A 23,338-nucleotide genomic window follows, 5' to 3' on the forward strand; every position below is an offset into this window, starting at 1 on the left:
CTCGCTTCGCAGCGAAAGGGCCTAGTGCGCTGGTATCGAGGCGCCACTGCTTCGGAACAAGTAGCGCCACCTCCCGCCGGCGCATCCGTATGTGGTATGTCTGCTCGTCGGAGAGAGGCGGCGAAGTGAACGTGAAGTCAACGCTTCTCGGCAGAAATCTTTTTAGAAGAAAACTTCTGTCGGTCATTTCCAGCCTCGTGCTACACGCGTACGTAAGAGACACATGTACCATGTTTGTGTGTTGAAAAATAAACCAAAAGCAAAGCGAAGAAAGCTGCTACCCATTCATGCCGTCTGGTAGAAGGCCGCCGGCGCTTTGGGCGCAGCGCATCGTCGGCGCGCGAGCGCTTCTGCTGGCGCCTCTTCGGGTTTTTTTCTTTGAAGTAGGAATTCGGAACCCGAACAATATGGCACCTTCAAAGCAAAGACATAAATAATACAAATACTAAGCCAGTGTGCGATGCGCAGCACTGGCTTTTCCCTTCGGTGTCAGTGTAGACTGCATATGATAGAGACCCCCCAGAAGCGAGAGTCAAGAGCTGGGCTCCGGCGGTCAATACAAAGGCTCTTAAAAAAAAAAAGAGAAATCACGCCTTCCCCAGGACGGGACGAGCAGGCTGTATTTGGAGATGTACCCTAAGGCGTCGGGCCTTGCGTGCACGTGCCTTTTCGGCGCTCGGCAGTTCTACCGTAGTTTTTATTTTCTACTCGATGCGTCGAAATGAGTGGTGACTTGTGACGGTGCAGTGCGGAAAAACAGCCATGGCTGAGCAAGCTCCGCAGCGCGTGCTGTTCGGGGGATTTCGGGCGATCGAGAATGTTCAGTCTTAATTTAAGAATAACTGCTTGGTGCGCGGTCAGAAACTGTACGAAGCCAGCACGTGTATGGAGTGCGCGGGGAACTTCACAGTGCAGAAGGGCCCTCGGATATCTTCAGAACATGCGCTGCCGAAATGAAAACCGCCTTCTACGACGTCAGCTTGGAGGTAAGTTTTATTCGGCCCTTTCGGCGCCTCTTCACCACATATATGTATTTTTTTATGTAGTTGTTGGCAAACCCACGCAACATCACGGGTGCCAGTCGCATCTGCAAGACCGGGTGCCACTGTTAACGATGCGACATATCGCTCTCGTATGATTTTCAAGGAAACCGAAAAAAACAACTTGATTTTCGATTGCTTCCCGACGGTGTGTTTTTATAACTATTCTGGCTCCCATAAACACAACAGCAGATCAAGCTGTTAGTTTAAAAGGACGTTTTCTCTTTGCGGGGAGCTATGAACGCGTGGCAAGTCAGAAAGTGCGCACTCCTACAATGTGTTTCGCTCTCCATGTCGTGCTTCCACGTAAGGCTAGGCTTCCCAAAAGCGAGCGCCGAGAACAGCTGGAAACTATCATTAGGAAGTCGTTAAAAAAAAAAAAAAACTCCCGCTGAGCAGGAAGGCTCCGCGTTCTCTACAACACACGCCGTGTCCGAAGACCTGCCGAGCGCTGGTTACAACAACTTTTAGAGCTTCAGTTGGGTCCAGAAGTAAAAAAAAAATTTTTTTTTCCGTGCTACGCGCTCGATACAAACATGGCGATCACTCGTGCATGCATGAAAGAAACCTAGCGTGAAGTACTGTACAAAAAAAAAAAAAAGAAACATGGGAAAAACGCAGTCGGAGCGAAAAGCAATGGGTGCGATATGAGATTCGAAATGACTATAAAGGCAACAGTAAGCACAGGCCCTTGTTTCAGTCTGCGTTTATTTTTTTTTATTCTTACGGGAACCAAGAAGAAATCGGAACACAGCGTCGGCGCTACCCACGGTTGCGGATCCAGACAGCCGCCTTTTACAGCGGCGCCTCCCAGACGGCACCACATGTTCGGCCAAAGCTAAAGCGCACCAGGCCCATACACCTCGCCCCTGTTTTCTGCGACGTGATAGCTCGCTCGAAATGGTGGAATTCTCTTCTATTACACTCACTCTCGCCCACCCGACAAGGCATTAGTTAGAAATATCCCCGGTTTGGTAGATAACTTCGCACATTTTGAGCTGCTAGGCCCATCTCTAAGCTGTGTAAATGGGCGTCATAGCAACGACATTCCTTCTCAACCTTCCTGTCGCTTTGGCTTGTGGCTTTCATTTTCTTCACTTCGTGTAGTTTTTCCTCCTTGCAATTAAAAAGGTTGATAGTGCGATTATTCTTCCCATCAGTAATTACAGCTGAAAGTGTTTTTCAAACCAGTGCGCACGTGATTTCAATTATTGTCACTAGATGGCGCCACCATAGACACCGCTTGTGGCGGATGCTGCGATACGTACGCACATTTACCAAGGTCAATGTACAACTCGTCGCGCAACTTGGAAGAAAACGCCTGCAGCTGCCTACTGCCAGCGGCATCAACTCGATGATGAGGGCTCTTGCGAACTGTGAGGCAAATTACTAGCGCACAGAAAATAAGATCTGCCAGAACTCCAAAGAACTAGAAAGTAAACATAATATTCGCGCTCAGGAATGAATGCAGTTTTTGTTTCTTGCGTAAGAAAAAATGTGTCACATTTTTAATAATATTTTAACTTGTTTCTAACGGCCTTTCTCGGCCACTTATTATCCGCTGCGTAGTTGCCCAAAGCTCAGATATGGCTCAGACCAAAGCTTTTTTCATCCGCGGAATGGTTGCGTCATCGGCCCCGGTTCAACCTTCATCGTTGCGTGCTGCGTACAGAGTGGATTATCTGTAACAAACAGTCAGTATTTCATTCTGCTGGTTGTGGTAGAGCTTTACAGCAAGGCGAAGACTGGCTGTGCTCGATGAGAAACTGATTGCCGCTGCATGTGCGCATTTCCGTACGATGGGACAATGCTGCGTCACAGCTCGGCGGCTCGGCTCGGCCTCCCAGGCACGTCGTAAAAGTGGTGGCTTGTTTTACGGATACACGTCTGCATGAGCGGCGTATCGCTGCATGTTTTAATTGAGCGGTGAAGCTGAGCTTTTATTGCCCCCAAGACGCGTGTCGCATTGCTCAAAGCCTTCCGTTCCGCTCCCTTTGCTGCATGTTTTGCTTACTGCGTCGTCTTACCACACCAACGTTCGCTGAACGTGCTTTAGCTGTTATTACAGTGATGTTCCTATTGTCAATGGGATCTTTCTCATGAACATGTTAAATGCTTAAGTTGTAAATTTGTAACCCATTGACTCCTTTCAGTGGCAAATGAAGCGCCAGTAAAATATGGGAACCGTGAACAGGGCGAGATTTATTGGAGCGAAGCTATATCGTAGATATTTTCCCTTCTCAGACGCATTAACTACTAAATACTAGCAATCCCAATTTGAATTGCTTACCTAAGCTCTGACAGGTTGGCGTTCTAGCGCTAGCGTTAGTTATTCCGTTCGTTTGTTTTTCTTGTTCTTTGACGCTGATATGTACTTTGTTTGGTAGCAAGATCTTTTACCCTTTATAATCTCACTGCGTCTCGTTTAGAGACCTACGCTCAGGTCATTTTGTTATCACGAGGATTTCATGAAGACCGTGACGAATGAGCGGTGGTCGCTTTCCTACACTTAAAGATTTCATTGTCGTGAAGCGTCTATGTAAGTAATCGTGAATTAATAAAGCCTGGCCTTCTATGCAGCACAGCTTCACTCATTTATGCCCTAAGGTGAAATACCTCAAGCCATGTGATTCTATCCATGTGCTTGCCGAATTCACTTGAAGGCCCTTGTTCACAAACGTGCCCGAAGAAATAAGCCCCAGAATGCGTTTACATGACGCGCGACGAAATACTAGGCTAACGACGACGGAGACCGAACGATACTATGATAAGGTGGTTAAAGATGCCGTAACATTTCAGTTAACGTAAAACTTGATAGTAGAAATCCATGTCAAGTAAAGTTGGCTGAACAGTTACGGTGTCCATTTTTCTGCCTTATCCGAGCATCGTTCTGCCTCCGTCGTTGTTGGCCTTGTTTTAAAAACAATCAAATTTCCCGCCAAAAGTACGTTACTGTGACGTCACAAGCAACGTCACGTGTTTGTTGTGCCTCACAGTTCGCAGGGGGCGCCGGGAAACTAAAGCCTCGCTAAGAGTCGACACGCAGGCTTCCATGGGAGTTGCGTTACCATTTCTTCTTCTACAATGCATTTACTACGTACGTCCAACTAAAAGTGCCTATTGAAATCGTAGCGGGGATGCAATTTCTGAGGCCGTGGCAATAAACTGTTAATTTTGCTCAGAGGAAAATAAAAGCGTATGTGTCTGTCACATTTCTCGGTGGACGCCCAAACCATGGTAGAATTAGTATGGTAGCGTAACTTCCATAGAAGCCTGCGTGTCGACTCTGAGCGAGGCTTTAGTTTCCCGGCGCCCTCTGCGAGCTGTGAGGCAAAACAAACACGTGACGTTGGTTGTGACGTTACAGTGACGTACTTTTGGCGGGGAATTTGATTGTCTTTTTGCGTCTTTTTGATGTTTTGCGCGGATAGTAGTCGCCTGTGTATATTTTGTGCTGTGGAAGATGCGTTGCCTTGCTGAAGTCCGTAGACAACCAGCCAGGGCCATGTACCCAGCGCTGCAGCGACTGCGTCTTCTATTGTAGAAGTATCTCTCTGATCAAGTGGACAGAGATGGAGAGGCGCGGTTTCTGCAGCGCTGATGGCACACCCGTTTCTTCGTCGTTCGGGACTGCAGGCTTGTTATGCCAGCTTTGCCATACTAACCCCTCCCCCCTCCCCCCCCCCTTTGTTACGTACCTCGAATCATGAGGAAATGTATTGCCATATAAGATTTAATCATCTGTCATTAGGTTTCTTATTGTTATTCCTTTTGAGCTTGTGTTCTGTTGGTATTGATGAACACGGAATAACTATTAATATGTGATCGTTGCTAGTATCGCACCTTTCGTTGTCCTCCCATGTATGTACTACAGTGCGTTTGTGTGTATATATACAAGTACCTATGTGGGTACAGGAGTCGCTGGAGAAAGATTTGATGTTGGGAAAGGTTAAGGGTTGCCGGAGAAGGGGTAGGCAGCGAACGCGATGGTTAGATGGCATCCTCGAGGCACTGCAGATGAAGTTATGTGATGTTAGGAAGATAGTGAGAGACCAGAAAGCGTGGCGTGACGTGGTCCATGGGGTCACGAAGAGTCGGACACGACTGAACGACTGAACTGAACTGAATGTGGGTGGAAGACTATAAATTCCCTCTACTTCATATATAGCAGGAAGACTGGCCTAGCAACTCAATCAGTTCATTCCAGGTTACCATGGGCAGTTCACGGAAAGCAGGCGCAAGAATTTGTGCAGCCACGTGTGTGAATTTTGTAGTGACGTCGCAATGGGTAATTGTGTGTCGTTTTACAGCTTCGCTGTCCAATCACCTTCACAGCGTGGATTGGAACCAGATTTTGTTCCCGCAGGCTAGCTTGTTTGAGGTTCCTCAGTGCGATGGGGTCAGGAGCTGTTTTTACCGTTCGGTAGGACGGAGTAGGCAATAGAGACCTTGCGCGGGAGTTTTGAGTAGGGTGGCGCCGCCTCGTGGCGGCCAAGAAAAGCCTGACTGGGTAGTACAACGGCGGCTCTGCCTATGCGGCAACGCGTATCTCGCAGGCTTTCAATTTGTGCTTTTTTTGCCGCTTTGTGAGTGTGCAAAGAGTCGTCACCTATCATGGACATCATTGTGAACCAGTAGGGGACTAATATTAAAAAAAAAAAACGCGCTGCGGCTGCCTTCCGGCGAAATGTTCAAAGCATGCGGCATTGGTCTTGCCATCCGTCTCGACACGTCGTCACCGCTGCTATTTTAGCTTGCGTCGTAGGGTGCCACGGACAAGTTAACAATTTCCTTCTTCAACTCTACTGCTTTCTTTCAAGCCGCACGGAACGGAGCTACGACGCGATTGGTACGGGCGATCATGTGCATGCATGCACTGGTTAGAGAAACGCCGTTCGCTCTCAGTTGCCCGCTCTGCCGGCTCAGAGCTGAAATTAGAGTACAGCTAGTATCTGAGTTTATCTGAGATCGAAAGCGAAACCGTCCGTTTTGCTACTGTTTTCGGCAGCTGTGGAAGTAAGAACTGCACGTGCGTACGTCAAGCAACAAACGGTGAAGACGATGAACTAGAGTTTACTTAAAACATTTGCTATCTCAATGAAAGCACCCATTCACTTTCAAGAGAAAACAGTAATAGACGTCATTTGGGGCTTATTTAGGTCATGCACCGCGCGTTCTTGATCTGATAGAGCGGTTAATTCTAATATGCAAAGTCGCCACTGCCCCTAACAGGCAAAAGCTCTGGCTTGAGAGCTGCAAGCAGATAAATCAAAGGCTATTTGCAGTTGAGCAGTGAAACGAGGTCAGCGTGCTTCTGATATCTGCGCCTAACGACGAACACAAGCGCCTGCTGCGGTGTAATTCGAACGTTTCTGCAGTCCCAGCTTCAGCTTTCTGTGGGACTTTCCAGTTCAGGGATTGTATTTCCAAACATTACGAGTGTGGCTTATCAGCTACACGGTGCGTAAAAAACAAAAACCAGCTTAGGATCAACTTACAAAATCACATGCATGCATTGAACGCAAACCCCAACGGCCTATGCACGGCCGGCTCAAGGTGCCTATCGAAATGACGTTTTGTGCCTCAGGGGGGTTGTTTACGCTGCCTATATCCGTGTTGCGGTTTCGTGTATTCACTTGCTGCGTGTAAAGCTTTCGTAGAGCTCCACGAATTCGCGCGACTCTCGCCTGACTATATCGACTGGTAGCGCGCCGAGACTTCGCCTCCAATTGCTGCATGTTGTATAATGCCTGACGTTGGATTATTTATTGCCTTTTTTTACGTCTGAAAGCCCTAGATGAATTTTCAGCGCCTTAACTTCGTTGTAATTCATACATAATAGAAATTAAAGCGGTGGATCCATACTGACTCCATGCATTAGAATGCAGACGCCGCCGATTTGTACTACCCAGCAGACGCCTAGGGCGCGCTTTTTAGCACCGTTTTCTGACATCGAGGCACCCTACCGTTTTCACAACGCCCCCTGGGAAGCGCAAGGCTCCTATCGGAGTCGACCGTGGACCTTGACATGAGTCCAAGCTCAGTGACCTGCAGGCGCCGGGTGCATGGGGCGGGGGAGGGGGAGGGGGAGGCATGATGATGAATGATGAATAACACCCGTCTAGTTATGTCGGCGCCGCCGCAATGAAAGACTCCCGCACCCCCCCCCCCCCCCCCATCCCCCGCCGAGCGGGCCCCGACGCGCACACTCGAAGCCTAACAACAGCCGTGTTGCTTCGGAGACAGAGCACCGAGACTGCATCGCCCTCCGGTTGCGCGTGTGTCTGCAAAGAACGGAACTTCTCGGAAGGACCCGCTAGTCTAAACATTGTTGGCGGCGGGCAATGCCCCCGCGCGGAGAGGCGATGGTCTCGGCTATCTGCCGCGTGAAAATAAAACGTACATGAGTGACACGGCTCATAAAGCAGAGGGCGCGCTGCGCATCAGGGGGCTACGCTTCGGCGGGGAGGCAACTCTAGTTTGGACGGAGCCGCGACTGTGAGCAGTCGCGTGGTTCGAAGCTCCCGCGGTCGCCCGAGGGCTCCGCGTATTTACGGGCAGTCGTGCGCGTCTGGCCCGGTTTTTAACGGCTTGGGAGCCGTGAGTGTACCGTGCGCGGTACGACCAGTACGTTGCGGCGTACTGAGTAATAGCTGGAGTGTTTTTGTGTGTGTTGTTTGTGTTGAAGGCAAACAAATACACTCCTCCTGTGCTACGTTCATCGGCACCGTCTGCTGAGTACCTTTTTGGAAGCCGCTCTCATCCATGAGCGGACACCCAAAAACAGAAGAGAGCATTACTACCCGTCAAGGAAAAGATTCCTCCCCTTTCAGCAGGCTGGAATCCCTTAGGATTCAGCGGTAGGCTTCATTCAAATGGATGATTTTTGTTTGGATTTCTTTGTTCTGGCTGATCATTAAAGCCTCCCAGGACTTAAAATGCATATCTGGTTCGTAGTATCTGGGGCATGTCCACATCATGTGTATCATACCTGCAATTTCGTTACAGTGTTTGCACCGCGGGTCCTGTACCATCTGCTTAATGCGAGTGGGTTGGGAAAAACCCCCGCCTGCAACTTTCTCCATATAACCTCTTCAGTACGACAGCGACGTGGGAGGAGCCAACAATGCGCGGCTTTCCCTCATCTTCGCTGGGGTCACGTGACCACCAACTTCCTCTTTAATGTCCTCTCTCAGCGCTTCCTGTCTGCATTCTACGACAAACGCAGCAGGCAAAGCGAGCAGGGTGGGCGTCATTCCAAGGAGCTGGAACGCAGCGGTGCGGTCGGTGCTACACCGCTGCGCGAGTTGTAGTCCTGGGAGGATTTAATGATCAGCCAGAATGAAAATGTTAAAAAAAAATCATCCATCTGGCCCTGCACACCACTGAATCCCAAGGGGTTCCAGCCTGCTGAAAGGGGAGGAAGATTCCTTGATGGGTGTAAATAAAGTTATTCATCATCATCATCATCCGTAGCCGTTCTGAGCGAAAATTCAGGGCCACGACGCTGACATGTGGCAGCTGGCATGGCCGAGCACTTATTATTCGGTGGCGATTTAATGAGACCACGTGAGATGAGAAAGTTGACAGGAACTCGAATTGCTCATTTCTGGTGGTAGTGTGGAATAACAATTAACCTTCCTGTGCTGTTGGATGCCGTGTCAGGCACGCCACTTCATACGGGCTGGTTAAAGCGGGGCGTTGTACGTCGAGTGGTAATCTATGCTATGGCGTCATACCCTTAAAGGCGGGGCTCAATATTCCCCCATAATTTTTTTTCGACAGTGCTGTCTCCAAGACCAATAGCCTACTTAACATCAGAGGAGTATTTTTTTGAAAATGCGTAGTCCTGTGCCGACAAGGATACCATACTCGTCGTTGTCATTATTATTGATGCCACACTCGAGTATTTTTTCACGCTTACAGAGACATTCAAATGAGGCTCGTGCCCGGAGTCGTCTGTGCATGACTTTCAGAGGCGGAGCTTTTTTCATTACAGGTATAGCTTCACCTACGGTTTGCCCTCGTCCCGGCTCCATTGCCAATGGTGCTATTGACGTGCCACCGGGAGACCTTGCAGAAAACGCCAAGGTCAGGTATCGGTGTAACACGGGCTTCATGCTGATCGGTGCCTTCGAACGTATCTGCCAGAGCGACGGCACCTGGTCGGGTGCTGAGCCCGTTTGTCAGGGTGAGTGCCCGATCTGGACGACAGGCAGTCATGAGTGTTAAACGAACATTGTAGGCTGGCGTACAAATTCAAGCGAATTTTATGAGCACCCTAGTCATTTCAGCCGCTCTGCTCTTGCTTTAGGTCCGATTTCGTCGACTGTTTAGCAGTTGCTAAAGATCTTTTCTGGGCCTTGGAGTAATGATTGGTCCCTTCGAGAGAGATATGAAGATCACTATGATTTCGTCTCAGACTACGCTAATTTTCTCTAGCTCCTCACGCGCCACCTTTTGCCTGTGGGCTGAGCGAGCGATTTCAGTGCACGTTAAACCTCGGGTGGTCGAAATTTCCGGAGTCTTTCAGTACGGCGTCTCTCATAGCCGGAGCTGCTTTGGGATGTTGATAGGTGGCTTCTCGTTCCTTTCGTCACGGTCTTGGTTACTCTTTCATCTATAGCAGACGCACGCTGAGGCGACAACAGCCCAGTCTGCATACAGCGAGGTCTGTGACGCAGGGCCGCGCTATGACAAGCGATGGTCACTTAGTGCGGTCGGGCACACTCGTATACTGTGAGCAAGCTATCACGCTCGGCGACACATCGACGCGGTCGAGCCCGCTTTCGAGGCCGCGATCGGTTCAAGTGATCTCTGTGCGCCGAGGCTGAAGAGCGCGCTCAGCGCGTGGGTATCATTATAACCTTCGAATAGCCTGGGCGTGCCGCGCCACGAGCGGCGATCTTCGAGAAAAATAGGACATTTGAAGTCTCCGAGAAGCACAATGTTTCAGGGACCCAGCAACTGCCCTCCCCGTGTTGGGAGCCAGATGAAGACCTTGCCTTCTAGAAAACGGGTCGGCGAGCCATGGTCTCGCCCGACGAGTGACAAATCCAGTTTCTCTTAAGAACACTGGTTTATGCCTGATGAACGAAAAAAATTCAATAAAAAGAAAACATCATCGGGTGTCACTGCGCTGGAAACATGCTGTCGAGACGCGCGATAATAGACCACCAAGAACGAGGGTCAGGGCTTTACCGCGTCAAGACGAAACACACTGCGGTGGGAATAGGGCGAGCGATAGGGCCAAAGTGCCAGCGTCGGTATAAGAAACACTGCTCCTCGCGTAGCAGGAACCCACGCAAAGGTGCCCAAGCCGTTCCTGCCAGCACTGCTTCCATCTTTGCCTAGCAGGTCTTCGTTCTGTTGAAAAATCGAGTAAAAATGGGCGAGGCAAGACGGGGAACGTGAAGGACAGACACAAGCGCTAACTAGCAATCAAATAGATATTATTGCGTCAGGTGGTTCAGCTATATAAAGGAAACAGCATGAGAAAACCACAAAAAGAAAAGCGTGCAACCCCATTACAACTTGGAATGATGCAGTCAATAATTTAGATAGTCATGCTCCATAGGAAATAAAGTTATCGATGGACTGCTGATGCTGGTGTCTCCTAGCCTTTCCATATTGGAAGTCTCAGAACTCAGCCTCGAAGTTTCATCTTCATCTTCGTACCGAGCTATCATACTGGTAACCTTGAGATGCGCTTCACAATCTTTACATTCTGCGCAGTGGATATCAAGACGAGAGAAAACACCTGGTCTTCTGCCCACTAGGATATCGTACTGGTCATTGTCATTATGATTTATAGTATTTTCGGACACTATCCATTGCATTGAGACTCGAGCCCGGAGTCGTCTCTGAACGGCTTTCAGCGGCGGGGCTTTTTCCATTGCAGGTACACCTTCACCTACGGTTTGCCCCCGTCCCGGTTCCATCGCTAACGGTGCTGTTGACGTGCCACCGGGAAACCTGGTAGCAAACACCAAGGTCCAGTACCGGTGCAACACGGGCTTCATGCTGGTCGGAGCCATCGAACGCACCTGCCAGATCGATGGAACTTGGTCGGATGCGGAGCCCATATGCCAGGGTAGGTGCTGGGTCTCGACAACAGACAGTTCCTCTTGACTTGTGAGGCGAGCATTGGCAGGCTGTCGTAGTATTCAAACGAATTTGATAATGGAACTGAACTGATCCCCAGGAACAGATAAAATGATGGTGGTACAATGGTGTTCCATGCAGTAAGCAGAAAACGTAGGCACAAAACTCTTTGCTTACCGTTTAGCAGTCTGATAATTTCGCTGCATTTTTTCTTGGGTTTCTTTATAGCATCTTTCATCAATCGTAGCTGTTCGTCTCAAATGAGGAAGCTCGGAACGCAGGAAAATTACATAGAGGAGCTGTTGCACGTCTTCGTATTTTTATTGCGCGAGCACTAACACTCCGACTCACTCAGGTCTCCGGGTTCTGCGTGGCTGCGTGCCGCATCCTCGTGTATCTCTATCGAAGAAGCAGAAGTTTCGCTCCAGCCGCTTCTTGGTGCTTTTGGCTTTCTTCGTGGGTGCGTCCCTTTCTCCATCTCCGTCTCGCCACTTGGAAGTGAGGACACGCATGTTCTAGTAACCTAAAACCACCTAACCACTCTAAATCACCCGGACCTTTTCCTTTTCGCCAACGTACGAGCTTTAATTGGCCTCCCATTTCAGAAAACAGAAATCCTTCAGCGTTGGTGTCGACTGTTGGAAGCCGGCGGCCTTGAGAAATAACGAGCAATTGACCTTTGACCCAGTGAGGAAAAAACTACTAAAGATTTTCTATCCTCACGACAATTTCCGTGCGGTTTTCGACAGGGAACCTGTTCTAACAAACATTTCTGTAGTAACATCAGAATTTTCTCTACTTACAACTGAAACGTACTGCAGGTCTACAGACTACACAAAAGCACGACTGAAAAAATCTACAAACTGCTAGAAATTACTACAGAAAAATCTGACGTCTAGACAAAACTGCACAATATCTCGTCGCATTTTTGGAGCTGTATTTTGGAATCCTATTTTTGGAATATCACAAATGGTAGCTGGCGGGTGACATTGGAGAGTCCGATTGGCCAGAGTGACGTGCAACTGCACAATTCCGTGATGGCGCAGTCGAGTTGCATGCAAGGACCTGCCATTGAAGCAGCTCTTTTCATATATCCCTGCCTGCCAGGTTGTATTTGGTAGGTAACGGGCCGGACTCACTGATTGGGTGGAGAGGCATCTGGCGTGACATTCAAATGCACAAGGCCGTGATGGTACAGTCGAATTGCATGCAAGGACCTGCCATTGAAGCCCCTCTTTTCATATGGAAGGCTGAGATGCCTGCCTGACAGGTTAAATTTGGTATGTGATGGACCGGAGTCACTGATTGGGTGGAGGGACATCTGGCGTGACGACAATCATGTAGCATGCTGCAGAAAAGTAACTCTCAGGTCATTGACCTTGTGATAATTTTTCGTGCTCTACCGATGTAACCCAACAGGTGGAAAAAGTGGGTACTGTTACCGACGTGATGGTACAGGGACGTACAAAGGGACACGCGGAGGGCTGGTCGCTCTCTTCGGAGCGCCGTCGCGTCCAATTACATTACCATATCGAATCAAAGTGGAGTCGGGATTGAGGAACCTGAAGGTGATGCTTCACATGGCCCGCCACTTAGCTTCATCGCCTTGCTGGCTCAGGCGATTGCATGGTCAGCCTAAGAGTGACCGACCCTGTACATGCAAAAAGGTGAGGAATGCAACTTAACTTTATCCAAGCCGCAATGCTCTTCTGAACTGAAGCAAATGAACCAAATAGGCAGATAAAATACGCATTATCCACAGAAAAATTTACGAGACCAAGTGCGTGGGAAAAATTGGTTGTGGTTTCATCATCGTGATCATCATCATCAGCCTGACTATACCAACTGCAGGGCGAAGGCCTCTCCCATATTTCTCCAATTAACCCGGTTATGTGCTTCCTGCGAGCTTCTTAACCTCATCCGCCCACCTAAATTTCTGCTGCCCCCTGCTACGCTTGTTATCCTAAACGACTATCGGTTATCCTCTCTTCGCACTAGATGTCCTGCCCATGCCCGTTTCTTCTTCTTGATTTCCACTAGAATGTCAGTAACTTGAGCTATTTCTCTGACCCACTCGCACGCTTCTTATCTCTTAATGTTACCCCTAACATTTTTCTTTTCATATCCCTCTGCATTGTCCTCAACTTAAGTAGAATCCTCTTGGTTAGCCTACACGTTTCGATCCCATAGGTGTGTACAGGTAAGATGCAACTGTTGCATGTTTTCCTCTTGAGCGATACCGGTAACCTGCTAGTCATAATCTGCGAGTGCTTGCCAAATGCGCCCCATCCCAGTCTTATTCTTCTTGTTATTTCCTTTTCATGGTACGGATCTGCGGTTACTACCTGTCCTAAGTGGGCGTATTCGCTTACTACTTCCAGTGCTTCGCTGCTTAACGTCAACTGCTGTTCTACCTGAAATTCGCAGGTTAGGAACCGACAAGTGTGTAAGTGAAACGTTGGTTGTTCTGTTGAAAAATGAAGCTTTGTTTCTAAATGCCGTGCAATTTCTGTTGCTTCCGGTATTTTTTCATATTTTATCTGTCTTAAGGTGGCCCTGATTAGCTTAAGTTTGGCTTATCTATCCCTTTATCCAAATTCAGTGCATACCTGAGCACGCGTACATGTTTCCTTGAGGTCGTACAATTTCTTTCGCTTCTATTTTCAAAGTTAGCGCTCGTCCTGAGTGCATCTCGTCTTCGTCTGTCTCGCGCTAAGCCTCGGGTATCGAGTTTAGTTCTTTTGCGAGCGCTATTGTCTACCCGGTAAATAGTTGATTAGTTGATTCCAGTGCGATTACGCCTGCCTTCTCTTTTGGTGTTTATGGTCTTGTCACCACCACGTGACATCTTGTGGAGGTGCTACCCTTCGTTTTCCGGTCTAGCCGTTCAAGCGACCAAAGCCCTGTTCCTGCCTCCCTGGGTATCAGCCTACAGACCACCGAACCAGCCGCCGACTTCACGGGCTCCACGCCGAGCTCGGTCTGCTGCCGGACCCCTTTCGACACCGGAAACAGTGGTCAACATCAGCAATGGCCCAGTCACAGTACCGGTTGTCTTCCAGCAGCCCCGACAGCCACCCTTTTCAACGGCAATAAGGGACAAGATCCAGAGAACTGGCTAGACAAGTACAAACAAGTTGCTGCATTCAACTATTGGGACGATCGCTTGAAACTCTGAAACGTGTTCTTCGCGCTTGACGGCACTGCGTGGACTGTATGAAAACCACCAGTCTTCGCTAACGACGTGGGAGGACTTCAGGAAGGAACTGTTGAAACAGTTCGCGAGTGTGGTAAGGAAAGAGCGGAACTCCTTCATCAGTCCAAAGCCCAGCTTCCCAACAAGCCCATCCTCGCTTACTTTGAGGAAACGAAACGCCTCTTCTGTCGGGCCAATCCAAATATGACTAAAGGTGACAAAGGTAAATTTGTGATGCGTGGCGTCAAAGAATTCTTTTTTGAATGCCTCTTGAGAAACCCGCCCCAAACCATGACCGAATTTGAAAGGGAGGCGTCGTAAATACAACGAACCCTCGACGCCCGGTATCGACGGTACAACCGCCCGTCACAACTCAGCGTAGCTCTCCTAGAAGCGGCGATCATCACCAATGACTTGAGGGAACTTATACGCGAAGTCGTCCGGGAAGAACTTCGCCGGCTGCTACCATTGCCTCAACAGCCCCAAGCCCAAGTACTGACGCTTACGGACATTGTCCGCGAAGAGGTGCAACAGGCGCTTGGTACGCCAACCCAGACAGCCGCTCCTGAGCAACCACCAGCCGTGAGCTACGCCAGCACGCTATGTAGCTCGCCTACACGACGTGCGACGCCAAGCCCCCGTCGCTTCGTCGCTTCCATCCTGTTTTCGAACGCCGCTCCTTGGTCCATGCCCGCCAAGCCTACCAGCAACGCCGAAGCCCCAGGAAATGCGACGCGTGGAGGACCTTCAACAACCGCCCACTATGCTTTCAATGCAGTGAGATTGACCATATCCTTCAGCATTGCCCGTACAGACGCATCGGCTCGCGTGGCTTCGCCATCGAAGCCCCACGACCCCGTCCGAGCGGCGACCGCAGGAAACCGACGATTCCCTGAGGAGAGAGCACGGGTCGCCAAGTCGTCTGTCACGCACTACATTGCCGTTCAGGTCGCGCTTTGAGTCGCCGGTCAGAGCTAAGTGCGTGGAAGGTCTCTTGCCCTAAAGAGAACAACCTTTGGAGGTGTGGTTGCTATATGGCGAACTAACGAATATCCTTCGCCGCCGACGACGAGTGACGACGATGATGGCATTACGCGCCGGTACTCTGTACGAAGACGCCTTCGGCGATCACGCGGTCAGACGTCAAAGTGACACCGTCGCTAGGTACGGCGACAACACGGCCAGAGGGCAAGCCGACACCACAGCCCAGATAATTGACAACGGTGTGCGCCGGCCGTGACCTCAGTAAACGACGGAGCCGAGATCGGACACCAAGGCCCACGTGCAATGCGAGGAAGCGAATTAATGACCTTGAGGTTGCTTTTGACTATCGCAGTCACTGCCCTAGTAGACACCGGAGCTGACTATTCAGCCATTATTGAACCGCTCGCCTCCCAGCTCAGGAAATAACTACCACTTGGGTTGGGACGCTGATCCGCACCGCTGGGGCAACCTTATTACGCCGTCAGGACGATGCACCGCACGTGTAGCAGTGAATTGACGCACCTATCGTCCTGCAGCAGTGTTTACGCGACGTGATTCTGGGCATAGAGTTTCTAAACGAACATCGGATGATAATCGACCTTCGCTCAAAACTCATCAAGCTCTTGACGGACAAAGCTATACCTTCCACGACGATATCGACAGATCACATCCCAATCAAGCGTCGTCGTCTGTGTGGGCAACGCATACATCGAAATCGCCGAAGGCGTCGTCGAAAGAAGCACTCAGTTGCTTTTGGAAAGAGGGCTCTGCATCGCGACAGGTGTCACCGATATCCAAGGAGGACAGGCTCAGCATACCGGCACCTTAACAAGTTTTCTATGAATTGATGACAAAGGGCGGCATTTTGCGTCTGTCAAGGACAACGCTGAAGTCTCCATGTTTTTACATATGGTGATGGCCACGAAGAGGCTGACGCTCACGGCGAGGCGAAGTAAAAAACGAGGATGATGACGCAGATTCGGTGTATCCTGCGGCTGTCTTCATCTTTCGTTCGCCAGTCATTTTGAGCTTGTTCTTCGTTATAGCGAACAAGAAATGTGAAGTTGGCGATGGAAACCCCGGAAACGTCCTATTGCCATGTAAGGAAAAGAGGTCGACCGCTGCACAATAAGCAAGGTTTTTGTCTTAGACTAGGACTAGGGCCATGCCACAAGCGTCGCGCGAAATTGCGGCATACCTTGTTCCCCTAATCTCAGCGGCGCTAAAAACTTTGTCAGCTTAGTTTTTGTAGATTCGTACTGGCGTAATAATATGGCGATACAAAGCTTTCTTAAAATTGGTCCACATTTCGGCCGCTCGCAGCGGCAGCTTTCGATTCAGGGGAAAACCCAGGCGCCCGTGTGCTATGTGATGTAAGTGCACGTTAAAAAACCTCAGCTGGTTGAATTTCCGGAGTCCTTCACTACGGCGTCTCTCACAGCCTGTGCTGCTTTGGGACGATAAACCCTACAAACTAAAATAAAACCTCCCCCAATCCTGGAGGTATTCTTACGTGGCGCTCTTCATTCTGTCCGGGGCTTGAAGATTTTAGTCGATAGGCGGCTTCTCATTATTTCCGCACGGTCTTGGTTACTCTTCCATAGCAGGCGCACGCTGAGGCGACAACAGCCCATTAGGCACAGCATGAGGTCTGTGACACAGAGCCGTGCTATGACAAGCGAAAGTCACTTAGTGCGGTCGAGGACACTCGTATACTGTTGAGCAGCCCATCAGGCTCGGCGACACATCGACGCGGTCGAGTCGGTTTTCGAGGCCGCGATCGATTCAAGTCATGTCTGTGCGCCTCGGCTTAGGTTCCCGCAAGCTGTCATTAATGAGCGCGCCCAGCGCTTGGGTATCATTATAACCTTCGAATAGCCTGGGCGTGCCGCGCCACGAGTGGAGATCTTCGAGAAAAATAGGACATCTGAAGTCTCCGAGAAGCGCAATGAAGACCTTGCCTTCTAGAAAACGGGTCGGCGAGCCATGGTCTCGATTGACAGGTGACAAATCCAGTCGCTCATATAAACACCGGTTTATGCCTGATGAACAGAAAAACATTCAATAAAAAGAAAAACTCATCGGGCGTCACTGTGCTGGAAACATGCTGTCGAGACGCGCGACAATAGGTCACCAAAAACGAGGGTCAGGACTTTACCGCGTCAAGACGCAATACTCTGCGGTGGGAATAGGGCGAGCGATAGGGTCAAAATGGTAGCGTCGGTACAAGAAACACTGCTCCTCGCGTAGCAGGAACCCACGCAAATGTGCCCAAGCCATTCCTGCAAGCACTGCTTACATCCTCGCCTAGCTGGTCTTCGTTCCATTGATGAATCGAGTAAAAATGGGCTAGACAAGACCGGACACGTGAAGGACAGACACAAGCTGTGATTAGCAACCAAATAGATATTATTGCTACCGATTATTCAGCAATATAAAGGAAACAGCATGAGAAAACCACAAACAGAAACGCGCGCAACCACATTGCAACTTGGAATGATGCAAAGTCAATAATTTAGTAGTCATGTTCCTAAGGAAATAAAGTTATCGATGGTCTGCTGGTGCAGGTGTTTCCTTGCCTTTCTATATTGGAAATCTCAGGAACGAGCCCCGAGATTTCTTCTTTATATCTGGCAATGTTCTGGTAACATTGAGATGCGTTGCGCAGTCTTTACATTCTGCACAATGGATGCCAAGGCGGGAAAAAACACCTTGTCCTCTGCCCACTAGAATACCGTAGTCATCATTGCCATTATGATTGATTGATTGATTGAATGTCCTTTATTGAATGGGAAGGCTCATGGCCATGGATGGGGATAAAGGGGAGTGGACAGAATATTCATTTTTTAGGTCGTCACTCGAATCACATTGCTCTAACCAGGCCACTAAGCGAGCCATACTCGGCAAATATCATCTGTGTGTTAGCATCAGTTTCTAGAAGGGAACGGTAGTTCAGGCGGTAGGGTTCGATCTCGGGGCGTCCAGTAGAAAAAGCAGGGCAATCCCAAAGTAAATGAGATATGCCGCCGCAGGTTAGAGTCGTACAGTGGGGGCACGTAATCATTTTCTCCGTATACTGACGCTAGCGGGCCATAATACGTGGCGTGTAAGCCGCATGGGCGATGAGCTCATTCAAAAAGGCTTCTTGACTTCGGGTGAAGTGGGTTTTTCTCGTAAAAGGTGGGTCTGGTGTGGCCACCTGCATGCGATGCTGACTGAGGCTACGAAGACTGGTCCGAGTATAGTGCATAAGGGCAAGAGAAGGGGTGAGTTGCCCGCCCAAGGTCGAATAAGGATGAAGCAAGGGGGGTGGGGAAATAAATGTGGACATCCCACCTGCCAAGGCAGCAGCGGCGTGTGCCGCCGCATTGCCCCTTGATTCGTCCGAGTGACCTGTGGTCCAGTGAATAGCGACAGTTCTGGTCGCGGGTTGGGGGCGTTTAAGGAGGCGCGGCCGTAGCTGTTGCATCTTGTGAACCCGGAGTAGCGATTTCCTTGCAAGCTTCATAGGAATCAGTAAAAATACGTATTGAACCAGTTCCGGTGCAAGGCACTCATGACAAGTCTCCCCAAATCGCTAGGAGTTCTGCATGAAGAGGGGTACCTTGAGGAGGTGACAGGCATAAGCGCCTGAAAGGGAAGGGTTGTCATCGCATACCCAGCCCATAGATGCAAATTCGCTTGTAATCGATGCGTCGGTGTATATGTCAGTCGTATCAGGGATTCGCTCTTGCCGGTGATGGGTAGCGAGGAGCTCCAGGGGAATGACAAAATCGTGGTTTATAGGTCGGCGATGGAGGCGTGTGACTACTGGCTTCTCCCAAGGGGGAAGAAATGCATATAGGGCTGGTGTTTTGTCGTTACGCTATTCATCCCAGGCCAGCAGGCGACGCCCTTGGACAGTGTTCTCTAGACGTATTCGATGACGCGTCTGTGACTCGGTAACGATGGCAGTGAGCAGTGGAAGAGTGGCCAAACGCTCAAGTTCGGCTGTAAGAGTGTGCTAGGTAGACTGGTAATAGTGCGTAGTGTTGCGCGATGAAGGCGTTCGACCTTAGCGAAGTCAGTCTTCGACAGTTGGAGGATGGGTGTGCCATAGAGGATTTTTCCGACCGCCGCTGCTCTGGCCATCGCGCGGCACGCATGTTGCAGCGCACCGCCGTGCCGGTTGGATAGGCGACGAATAGTATGTAACAGTGCTGGCCAATGGCCTTGTAGCTGATGAACCCATTTCTGGGGACTGTTGCAGCTTGAGATGGGCAGGCCAAGAATGCGGATTTGCCCATTTGAGGAGGTGATGGTGTTGCCTCCGATGTGAAGATGGATCTGCATACTGGGGTTGGTTTTATGTTTTCCATCGATACTAATCAATTCTGTTTTATGTGGTGCGAGTTCGAGGCCAATTTTGGTTAGTGTATCTTCAAGACAAAGAAGGGCCGCCTGAAGTTCAGTCTCCATAGAATATTTGTCTACGTAATCCGCTGCCTCAGTCCAGACGGTAATATCATCGGCATATAGCGAATCTTGCGCTCGTGCTGATTCCCAGATTTTCGGCGACGCGTGTCATGGCCAAGTTGAACAATATGGGTCCGAAAATGGAGCCCTGATGTACACCCTTATTCAAGTAATAGGTTTTGGGCACCCATCCCCGACCTTTGCCATGTAGCTGAATGGGTGTAGATGTCAAAAAAGTGCGGATCCAGATTTGAGCACGAGTACTAGAAAAGCGTTTGGCGAGTTCCTCCAGGATAACCTCATGGTGAACATTGTCAAAGGCTTTGTGTATATCGACAGCCAGGATAGTCAGGTAGCACTTTACGATGAGCTCTATTCAGAACTCTTCGCAAAAGCCAAAGGCAGTCATGCGTTTCGAAGTTAAGGCGGAAGCCGGCTTGAGCTGGATGGAATCCAAGACTGACGTATTCAATGTAGTGACCAATTCAGGTATGCAGCAGGCGCTCGATGAGTTTACAGAGATGTGAAGTCGGGGCGATTGGACGCAAATTACTAGGAAGGCGAGGGTTTTTGCGAGGTTTAGGGATAGGAAGAATAAGAGAAAGCTTGAGGTTATCCGGTATCGTTCCGGTCTCCCAGTAAGAATTAAGGATGTCGAGAAGGGCATCCTGGGCTGCCGAGTCGAGATTGCGAAGCTCCTGCCAACTGACTCGGTCATGCCCGGTTGTGGCGCGAACTCGGCCTCTTCCGAGGGCTGCTTGCAGTTTTCCCTTTGAGAATGGGCGATCCAGGTCTGGATCAGGGTTTCTGACTGGGAAAATGGAAACTGCTGGTGGAGGCGTTAGGCCGGCGTGTGGGGAAAAGGTGCGTATAACTTCATCTTCAACATCAGCCGGGTTGCCATTGAGAAGGAGATCGGCGAGAGGTGGGGCCCCGCGTGACGAAAGATGCGCCAAAGTTGTGATAGGCCCGGTACTTGTCCAAGACGGTCGCATGTAGAGTGCCAAGCCACACTTCGCAGGTGAAGCTGGTATGCCCGGATAAGCTTGAATTGTCGTCAAAGAAGCACGAGATCTTTGTGACGTTTTCCGCGTGTCCGAAAATGTTGCGTGAGGTGATCTTCGCGACGCCAAAGGTTAGCCAGGTGAGCATCCATGCCAACTGTGGAATCGTCACAGGGGATATATTCGAGAGGTTGAGTGCGGGCATCTCGGAGTACAGACAGGAAGGAGTCAATATCCGAGAAGGGGGTTGTAGTATTAGCCCGAAACTTGTCCCAGTTGAAAAACGAACGTGTTGTCCGAACGCGAAGACATTTAGATTGAGAGTGAGCAAGATGGGCAAGTGATCACTACCCCAATAATTAGAAAGGACTTCCCAGCGCCGAAGAAGACGCGGTGATGAGAATGTAAGGTCCAGTGTAGTGTCTGCTTGAGAGGGATGGAGACCGATACGGGTCGGCGCGTTAGGTTCGTTGCACAGGGTAAGAAGAGTTTGATCAAGGGCGTCATATAGGTGTTTACGACGTTGATTAGGCTGAGATGAGCTCGAGGCTGCGTGATGTGCGTTGAAATCTCCGCCAATAAGAATAGGATAAGGGTGTGCTGCGTTTTCAAGGTCAGGGAGCCAGGTACAGGGTTCTGCCATGACGTTACCTGGCCGGAAATAGGCCAATGCTACGACGAAAGGTTTTTGGCCAGGGGGGAAGATTTTTACTGCAGCAATCTCACGAGTGGGAGAGCAAAAGGACTGAAGCGAGAGCTGAGTAAGGACAATCGTTTCGGATTAAGACGGCCGCCTGTCCCTCTGAACGGCCGTTTTTATGTTGGATAGTATGTGTCTGGCAAGTGCAGTAACCAGGAATTTTACAAGGACCACGCGTTTCTTGTAGGAGTATGAAAAGAGGACGGCGCTGAGGCACAAATATACTAAGGGTAGGACCGTTCTGATTGAAGCTTCTGCAGTTCCATTGAATCCCATAAGCCATAGTACTCATGAAAGGGGCACATATTTATGGCGTTTACTATCTTCTGTGAGTGTGGTGCGTTGGAACTCCTCAAACATATGATTGATGGTATTTTTTGACACCAGGCATTGCATTGAGACTCGGGCCCGAAGTCGTCTATGCATGGGTTCCAGCGGCGAGGCTTTTCCCATTACAGGTAGAGCTTCACCTACGGTTTGCCCTCGTCCCGGCTACATCGCTAACGGTGCTGTTGATGTGCCACCGGGAGACCTGACAGCGAACACCAAGGTCCAGTATCGGTGTAACACGGGCTTTATGCTGGTCGGAGCCATCGAACGCACCTGCCAGATCGACGGCACCTGGTCGGACGCGGAGCCCATATGCCAAGGTAAATGTTGGGACCTGACAACAGACAGTTCCTCTTGAGCCGGCAGGCGAGCATTGGCAGGCTCGCGTAGTATTCAAACAAATTTTATAATGAGACTGAATTGGTCCCCAAGAGCAGATAAAATGATGGTGGTACAACGAGGCTGTAACCAAACATCACTTTACTTAGGCACAAAATGCCTTACTTGCCGTTTAGCAATTTGAAAATTTCGCTTTATTTTTTTCTTGGGTTGTTTTATAGCGTCTTTCATCAATCGTTCGTCTCAAATGAGGAAGCCCGGAACGCAGGAAAATTACACATTTTTACGGTGTGCAGTATAGAGACGACGTGCTGCTGCGGTGTGGTGAAGAAAACGACGCTCAAGCTAAGCTGGGTTCGTGCCGCTCGTGCTAGGCACCGTCCATTATGGTCTCTCTCGTGACATGTTGGCAGGGAGAAGCCGCACTCTGAGGGCGCGTCCCCAGAGTTCTCGGATGCGGAGCCTCTCCTCTGTAAACTGTTTATGTTCAATGTTTAGCCGGGCAAGAAGGCGGCGACCCGACACTGTCTGTCTGAGGCGGGTATATTGGTTCATCAAATGTGCTTCCCGAAGCTCCCTAAAAGTGTTCACCGCACCTAGTGCTATGAACCGACTGTTAGAGGTGGAGATTTGGAGTTCGAGGGTACGTGTAATGATTCTGCGGAGGATCACCTCGAGAGTTTCCTCCTCGTGCTTCCGTAAGTGAAGGTAAGGAGCTGAATACAGGATTCCACTGGTTACGAAGGCGTTTGCCAGCCGCAAGGCATCCTTACTTCGCTACCCCCGCGTTTTTTAGACACCCGGCGGATCATACGGCCCACCTGGTCCCCCACCTGGCGGACCTTGGCTAGTGTTGTGTCAGAGACCGAGTACTCTGATCTCTTTTGATTCATGAATGGGACCACTTGCAAGCGAGAGCGGGATCTGTGTTGTGCATCTTGGAGAGGGGCGGAGATGCACAAACTGCGATTTCTGGGGGGAACATTGAAGACCACAGCGCCGGGCATAGCGGCTCACTATACCTGCCGCTGTTTGTTGCAGGCAGGTCTTAATGTCGCCCCCGCTACTGTTCGTGGCTTAGAGGGTGATGTCGTCGGCGTAGAGCACGTTCTGCACGCCTTAGACCTCGGCTAGCTGGGGCGGCAGACGCATCATGGCAATATTAAAAAGCAGCAGGGAGAGAACT

General features: G+C 50.0%; 1 protein-coding gene across 1 annotated transcript in view; it reads left to right on the plus strand.

Annotated features, from left to right (window-relative positions):
• LOC146180299 (P-selectin-like) overlaps nucleotides 1–22,171 on the plus strand; it is a 61,519-nt gene extending 39,348 nt beyond the window's left edge. Inside the window, exons 3-5 of the mRNA XM_084580363.1 lie at nucleotides 9,040–9,231; nucleotides 10,942–11,133; nucleotides 21,942–22,171. Coding sequence (XP_084436489.1) covers nucleotides 9,040–9,231; nucleotides 10,942–11,133; nucleotides 21,942–22,171 — 614 coding nt within the window. The remainder of the gene's footprint in view (nucleotides 1–9,039; nucleotides 9,232–10,941; nucleotides 11,134–21,941) is intronic.
• Nucleotides 22,172–23,338: the final 1,167 nt, after the last annotated feature.

The sequence above is a fragment of the Amblyomma maculatum genome, chromosome 9 (genome assembly GCF_055883805.1).
Source record: "Amblyomma maculatum isolate TAMU_Amacu chromosome 9, ASM5588380v1, whole genome shotgun sequence".
Classification (NCBI taxonomy): Eukaryota; Metazoa; Arthropoda; class Arachnida; order Ixodida; family Ixodidae; genus Amblyomma; species Amblyomma maculatum.